At 40.4% G+C, this 8,565-nt stretch overlaps 1 protein-coding gene across 1 annotated transcript; it reads right to left on the minus strand.

Annotated features, from left to right (window-relative positions):
• Positions 1-2,237: 2,237 nt before the first annotated feature.
• Positions 2,238-4,470, minus strand: ARL14EPL (ADP ribosylation factor like GTPase 14 effector protein like). The gene is made up of 3 exons (XM_040091224.1): positions 4,360-4,470; positions 2,821-2,960; positions 2,238-2,460 (listed from the first exon to the last, which is right to left on the minus strand). Exons 1-3 carry the CDS (start codon positions 4,468-4,470, stop codon positions 2,238-2,240), a joined length of 474 nt encoding a protein of 157 aa, XP_039947158.1.
• Between the last annotated feature and the right edge of the window lie 4,095 nt (positions 4,471-8,565).

Genomic DNA, 8,565 nt, shown 5'->3' on the forward strand with positions numbered 1-8,565 from the left:
TCTGAACTGACTGAGGAGGCATGCAAACTAGTTACTTGACAGGACTGGCCCCAACACTGAGCCATGGGGAAGACCACTGCTGACCAGCCCCGACCTGGATGTAACTCCATTCACCTTCACTCTCTGGGCCTGGCCATCCAGCCAGTTTTTCCCCAGGGCTGAGTGCCCCTGTCCAAGCCGTGACCAGCAAGTTTATCCAAGAGAATACTGTGAAGAATAGTGCAAAGGCTTTACCAAAGTCCAGGTAGAGACATCCACAGTCTTTTCCTTATCCATTACGCAGGGTCATCCTGTCACAAAAGATCAAGTTAGTCAAGCAGAACCTACCCTTCCTAAACCCAAACTGGCTGTGCCTGATCCCCTGGTTGCCCCGTACATGCCAAGTGAAGGCATGAACTTCATGACCCTCTCTGGCACCAAGGCCCATAATTCCCTGAATCCTCCTTCCAAACTTTCCTGTAGATTGGCATAATATTTGCAGACCTTCTGTCATCTGGGTCCTCATTAGTTATCCAGGACTTCTGATCTGTGATGGAAAGTGGCTTGGTCAGCTTTTCTGGCAGCTCCCTCAATAATTTCAGTGGATTGCATCCAGCCCCATGGACCTGTGTGCGTCTAAGTGGTGTAACAGGTCAGTGGTCATGGCCCCTTTAATATGCAGGCTTCATGCTGATCCCCATCCCTGTCTTCCAATTCATGAGGCTGGGTACCCAAAGAACAACATGTCTTGCTATTAAAGACAGAGGCAAAGATGGCACTAAGTACCCCTGCTTTTCCCTCATCCTTTGTCATAATGCATCTTCCCACATCCATGACATAAGGAGATCCTCCTTAGCCCTCCTTTTTGTCATGATCAAAAAATCACAGAATATGCTGAGTCAGAAGGGACCCATGGGGCTCATGAAGTCTGACTTTTAGTCCTGCACAGGACTTCCAAGTGTTATACTGTGTGCTTGAGAACATTTTCCCAAAACTTCTCTATATATTTATGAAAACATTTGGTGTATTCATAAAAACATTTATGTTGTCTTTTACAGGAGTAGCCAGATTAGTTTCTGAGCTTTGTCCCTTCTATTTCCTTCCCTGCATAACCTCATGACAGTCTTGTTGTCCTCCTAAGCTGCCTTCCCTTTCCTCCAAATGTGATATAGTCTCTTCTTTTTTAACCCAGAATTCCAGCCTGAGAGCTATCTGTCCATCTAGGATGCCTTCTTCTACATCAGCTTGTCTTTTGGCAGTTGAGGACAGACTGCACCCTGAAGAGTCCTTTCTCGAAAAATCTGGGCTCCTTTGCCATTCAGGACTGCCTCCTAATGGATTTTGACCAGCTCCCTTGACAGACCTTCCTAAATCTAAGTTATACTGACCCCCTTCCTTTTTTTCTCTGAGAATTGAAAACTATCATTTCATGATCACTGTGCCTAAGATTGCTTCAGACCATCACATCACCTTCTAGTTCTTTTCTGTTCACAAAGAACAGGTCCAACAGGTGCCTCCCCTTAGCTGACTTGCTGCGTAAGAAAATGGTATTACATATACTCCAGGAGCTTCCTGGACTGTTTTCCCTCTTTGCTATAATTTATTGGCTGTGGGTATATGGAAAGCTGAAGTCCCCCTAGAGAAGAAGGGCAAGCGATTGTGAGACTGCTTATAGAATATTTCATTTGTCTCTCCATCCTGGTTGGTGGTCTACAGTGGATTCCTACCAGGATATCTACCTTGTTGTCCTTTCCTCTGATTCTTGCCATTGTGCTGTGGGAATGCTGTGACACCATCACCATCAGTGAAACATGGTGGGACAACTTGCATGACCGGAGTGCTGTGACAGAGGGCTGCAAACTTTTCAGAAGGGATGGGCGAGGAAGGAGAAGTGGGGAGGTATTCATGTATGTTAGGAGGAGTCTCAAGCTCAATGATTATGACAAGTAATACAGTTCAGCTTCCCAGGGTAACAAAATTGTCTTCCCATAACTGTTCAGACACCTTCAATTTTAGAAAGTCAGGATTTAGAAAGGATTGATGAGGTGCCTCATCAAAGCTCACAAGGATGAGGAAGAATTAAATACGTACTTTTACTTGAAGGGGAATGGTAAAGTTTGCTAGGTAGGCAGTAGTAAAACAGCACAGGCACCACTGCCAGGTGCTTCATTAGAGACAGTTCATAAAACCAAAATTTACTTTAATAAAACATGAAGAAAAAAGAACAATATTCAGACACAAAAAGTAACAGAACATAATCAGTCAGGGACAAAAAATGGTAGCACACTGATCACATCCCCAGCTTCAGACTCAATCGTATCATAAACCCATTTTCTATTGCAGCGACATTCTGGTCCACATTTGTTTGAATTGCATTTGGGACAAGGATAGAAGCAACCCAGGCAGTCCGCTTCCAGGCAATCACACAAATCTATGCCATTACAAAGCAGCTTGCCATGCTTGTCATACTTCTTCGTAAATCTGGGAAAGAGAAAAAATATATTCTCAGACACTGCTTCAACATATTCAGAGACTAAAACAAACATGCGAAAACCATCTGTATAGTAAGTATTTAGTCTTTAACAAACTCACAGCAAAATTAAATACCAGCATTATGTCCTAATTGCAACAGCCATTGGTACTAAGAAATGAATGCACGCCATACTGTATAAAAATTCCCTTATAGCCACACAGAAAAATCTTGTTTTCCCAACACGGCTTTCAAGGGTAGTAAGAAATCAGTTTGAAAAATACAATGCTTTTATTAATTTCATTTAGATTCAGTGAACAGCCTACCAGCCACTTTTTAAAGTAAAATGAGTAATAAATTAGAGATCTTACTTGGACTCATTAAAAAAGGTTTCTTTCATCCGTGACATGCACGCTTTCTTTTTCTGCTGTCTAGTTTCTGGATTGAAGTCAGCTACCTGAGGTCCTGGATTTTGAAAGGCTAAGCATTTTAATTGTTTCTCCAGTTTTTGCTATAAATGAACACCAGAAATTCTGTAATTAGTAAAATCGGAAAATATTTATATATATTACATATATAATATATTAGCTGCCAAGTTGCCTCACTGGCTTTTGAATGGCTTTAAAATTATTATTCCTGATAACTTATTAGATCAAATTGATTGTTTAAAATGCTTGCTTGTGCAACTATTAATCAAGTATTCCTTTTACCGAGTGTGCATCCTGACTGGAGATGGAACAATCATTACTCTGAACACATGACTCTGGTACAGCAGCATGGAGTTTGCAAGTTGCCATGTGAGAGGCAGAACTATGTGTTTTGTTCTTCAGCTTCATCTAAAATGTAAAAAACAAGTACTATGATTATAAGCATCTCAAATGGCTTCAATCTTATTTTCACTCTTCTTTCAGATGCTTAGAAACTATCTTTGTCCAGATAACCTGATGGCAAGAAAAATGTCTGAAGGAGCAACTAATGCAGTATGGAAGCATTTGAACACATGAGAAGTATAACAAAACAAAACAAAACAAAAAAGTTCAACTGAGCATGGTTTTCTGAGAAATAGGAGGATGCATTTTTCTGCCAATTTTGTGGAATTCATGTTTGCAATTAGCTAAAACTGCTGAATACTTTTGGAAGCTAAAATTTTATCTCTGTGTATTACCATTCCACATAGTCCATGTATGCTGACAGATATTTCTAAAGTGACTGCAAACAAACATATGCATAATGTCAAACAATTTCCCTTTGGACAATGACTGTGAACTTTGACCATACACTTGTCATTCATTATGTAAAGGCAAAAAAATACATACAAATTTATCTTTTTCTCTTTTTAAGTAAATGGAGTTGCCTTGACATCTCTCAGCTTCCCTGGAGGGTGTCATTCCTTTCACAGTCCACAGTGATTTTCCACAAACAATTGAGCATTTTCACTGTTTCTCAGGGGAAAGCAGTGGCAGTTCAGCCCAATCTGCTGATACAGTGATTCAGAAATATCCATGCACTTGAGTGCATTTTTTTTACAAGGTGTTGATGCTGTGTATCTTCAGCTGCATCCTCCTGAAAACATAACAGGGCAATCTCATGTACCATATTCAGACGTGTGTGCTTTGGACTCAGGGGTAGATTTTCAGCATCATTGCCATTCACAATCATAAATAATGCAATTTTAAGCTTAAAAAGAATAATAAGGTATGGTGATAGTCCTTCCTCTAAGGCTACTTCTGTTCTAAGACTACTTCTATTTCCCTGCTTACTTAGAATTGCTCTTAGCTCTCTAAATCACTTCACTCTTGGTGCTACTGATACTGTCCTCTTGACTCCAGCTCTTAATTTTTGCAATGACTGAAGAAATTGAAGGCAATTGTAAGTATCTGGATAATAAAATAGTACTGGAGAAGTCATACCAAATTTTTGTGTCCTACTGAGCAGTCCTTATCAGGAGACACTATTTTTTCTGCAGATGTTTCCTGGGAAGAATAGCTTTTCCTGCAGTTTTCTTCCATGAGATCACTCATTTGACCACCCTTGTGAAATATTCACCTATTTGTTAAACACATACGATATAAAGAGACTTGTAATTTAAAGTTTCAAGGTAAGCAAGTGATATCCACACAAGGCTTTTACGTGTTCTGCACATGCAGAACAAAATGTTGCTCAGTAACACGCTCGATTTTAAAACTCTAATAAAATAATACCCCGAGCATATAAAAAAGCTCTGTCACCTAAGCCACTCCACAATTCGCAAAGCACACGTCGGAAAACCGCTGGTGTTTAAGTCACACAGAGCTCGGGAGGGCTGTCGCCACGCGTGGCTCCCGGGCGCGGCGCGCGCGCAGTCCCCGCGCCAGCCCGCAGGTGGCGCTGCTGCTCAAGCCCTGCGCGGCGGTGCGCGCTTCGCCCATCTCCGACATTCCCTGCGGATCCACGGCGTTCCCCCCGGAGATTCCAACCCACGGAATAAACGTAAGGTGCTTGGCTCTTGAATCTCACTCCTTTGCGAATGATTTTTTTTTTTTTTTTTTTTTTTTTTTTTTTTTTTTTTTTTTTGGATAAAGTAGAATGTGGACCTTTTAAGTTTAATAGAGAAAAGGACATCACTCCCTCTGCTAACAAAGTACCCAGGGAGGTCCACGGGTCCTGTGAGTCTATTCTACAAATACCATCCGTCACCTCTCTACCATCATCATAGATTCAGGATGGATATCAGATACCTCTTACCAACCTTGTGCAGCTACTTAGTTTAAAAAAATAATTATACAATATACAGTACCAGTGTCTCATACTTTCATGCCAAAGAGAATCAGAAATAATTTAAGATTTCTGGAGTTCCTCCAACCCTTCCCCACGTGCTGCTGGTCCTTCCTATTACCTCTGAAAGGTAGCAAAGTGGCTGTACTTCAGGACTGTTGCCCCAACCCTGTGCCAGAGATCTTCATTTCACCACTGCCCAAGGACCAGCACCGCTCTAATATAAGCAGGAGTCCAAGCCTTAGGTTTCCTCTCTTGCAGCCACTTCCTGCAGGGAGACAGTCAAAGTGAGAATAGGAACCAGAAGGGAGTGACTTTGTACTACCTGGAGGGGTTGTCTTTTTGAGAGGTGAAACAGCCTTCAGCCTGTTTCAGAGTGGGTTTCCTGTTCTCTTCAGTAAACTGAAGAATTACAGATGTGACCCTGTTCACAATTGGAGGCTTAACAGCAACTGTTTTAGTTCTGGGACTTGAGTATCATTTTAAGGTCAGAAAAGGAATTCTATTACCAGGCAATTAATATTTACTAGATGGGGGAGCCTACTTTCCTACAGGAAATTTGTTAAGGGTCCACAAATAAATAAATAATGAAGGGCAACACTCTAAAGAAGGTGAGTATTGTTTTTCATCTGCACTGAAGTTGGAATCCTTGTAAGGATTTGCTTCCTACATTTCCTCTTCAGTCCAACCATGCATCTAGCATTGTAAAAGCACTTCATGAGTATGCATGATTGTCACCCATGCCTGTCTTTTCAAAGTATGCCAGGTGCAGAAGCAGAAAAGCCAACAGCAGCTACCGGTGTAAGCATACATTTTCCACGTGTCATGTGATGGTGGTGTAAAAATTTGACTGTTCTAACAACTAAGTCCTAACAGTTATCTAGAATCAAACACACTAAATCAGAGACCTAATTTTAAATACTAACAGAAAAGAACAAGCATCTTGTTCCACAGATGTGTTCTAAATGCCCTTGCACCTCAGCAAAAATATACTCCACAGAGAAAGTAGCAGATTTCTGTCTCCACATAGATATACTTTAAGTATATAATGTTGAATTTTAATGTCCAGGAGAGATAACAAAAATGAATCTGAATGTGACTAGGAAAGTGAGCAGGACTGATTATCCTCCACAGTGTGTTCTGAGGAGATATGGAAATGAGGGAGATACAGACATCCACTATGAAGTCTGGAGAACATAATTTTACAAAGGAAAGTATTCTTAGTCCTGAAGCAGATTTTTTTTCTTCTACTATTTTTAGTTTGACTGTAGTGCTAATCCAGGGATAATGCATTGAACATTGGTCTTTTCCAAAAAAATTTCAGCTCTGAGGATAACCAGCAACTGCACTTTTCCTCCACCAAAACCTGTGTTCTCCCATGCTTTTTGAATACAACACGTACTTTTCTGGAGGTGATAGCTGAACATCCCATCGTGGTTAGTTATAGCTAAGAACTGGCAATTTCAGCACAGAGCCTTGAAACCACTGACTAGGCTAAAAGCAGAGTAAGGGAGGAAGAAAATCAGAGGCTGTGTTATATTCAGAGTCTTATCCATGACACAGATGTTTCTGATCAGAGAACAGTTTCAGAAGTTGTTGGGATTTGGGAAGAATTACATTTGTTTATGATTCTCATAAAAGAAATATTTTTCCTATATCTGTTTTTTTCAATAATTTAATATTTCTGTTTATGATCCCTGCAGATTACACAGCTGAATGTTTCAGCTGGCATGAAATGTGGTGACCAGCATTCCAGATACATCAGGCTGTTCGATCTCAGCAGCCTAAAGCTAGTGTCTCTTCTGGGCTTGTCAGAGTGAATTTATATTGTTTTCAAATTGCATTTTTGTGCCATTGGAAACATTCCGGCTGATATATGTGAGCATGTTCATCACCTTCACCAGGGCAAGATGAGATGCTACCCCTATGGCTTTAATCCCCCTGTGCAGACACAGATTAGACAGACCTATTGCAATAGTCCCACATTCTTCACAGCCTAGCTCTGTGGAGGTGTCTGTGGACTCAGGAACCAGCAATCAATTTTGTGGCACATTCAAGCATAGATCTTGGAATTTCTATAGGACATCTGATGTCAACCAAATTAAGAATGGGAATAAATTAACCTTTCTCAGAGCAACCATGGACTAAACTGTAAAGCAGTGGAAAGACCACATGGCATCTATTCTGTGCCTTCTCTCACAGACACGAATGTGCATGTGTGTTCAGAGGACAGCCTTGAAGCCAGGTAGAAAACACAGACCAGACAAAGAAATAGGTCTCATCTCTTGTAATTCAGCTGGTTAAACAGAACCCTGACAAACACAGAGAAAATACAATGGCCCATTTTTGACAGGGGTCTGGAGGAGCAAATATATCCCTCTCCAAGTAAAATAACACAAGTCCTCATGAGTTCTCCCTCCCAAACCCAGACACTTTCTGCTGTATCTGGAAGAGAGGCTTCCTGTAGCTGAAGTTAAACAGTTAATTATAAAATCATGTGCAACTACTGGTTGCCATGCAATAGGCAGAAGAGATTTGCCAGGTACTTACTTACCTTCTGAAAACCTGTGGTTCTGAAGGGTGTGTGTTCAGTTCAGAGCAGAGAGCAAGACATCAAGGAGTGTCTCCATAATCTTAAACTGTATTTACCAAAGAGAGGAGGGGAATTGCACAGCCTGGATTTACTGCTGCACAATTCCTCTAATAGTGGAAGTATAACATCAGCCCCAGAGAGACTGAAACAGAAGACAAATAATCAAAACAGTGCTCCCCAGAGAAGCAGGCTGAAGACAGTGCCAGGTAACTGTTTTAAAGGACCTCACACTTTCTGTCTCATTAATTATGGTTTTTATATAGTACTTAGCAAAAGAGTGGGAATAAGGAAATTGGATAAACTGGGATGAGAGTTCTAATTTCTCATTTGCATCTGCTAACAACACAGCAAATGTATTTCTTAGAGGGCTTTTTTGTATGTTTGTTTGTTTGTTTGTTTGTTTTTGGGGTTTTTTTTTCCTTAAAGGTAAGTAAAGAAAAATATCTTGCAATAAACTACGGAATTTTTTATTTTTAAAAAATTAAAAAGTGATACATCTTTAGGACATGTATGTAGTAGGGAAATATTTTACCATTTTAGACAAAATGTTCTTGATTCTATTCACTGTTTCCAGAAGTCAAATATGAATATGCTCCCAATTACTGAAATGAAGTTCGACCTCATGTTTCAGCTAGCTGCCTTTCAAGTTTATTTGTTGCACTAGTGCAGACAATTCAGCCTTCTCCAGATACCAATTTTCAGCATGCTGTAATCACTAATGGCTTTCATTATTCTCTAGAACACAGCTAAATCCTAATAAGCATCTGAA

This window comes from Hirundo rustica, chromosome Z (genome assembly GCF_015227805.2).
Source record: "Hirundo rustica isolate bHirRus1 chromosome Z, bHirRus1.pri.v3, whole genome shotgun sequence".
NCBI classification, from domain to species: Eukaryota; Metazoa; Chordata; class Aves; order Passeriformes; family Hirundinidae; genus Hirundo; species Hirundo rustica.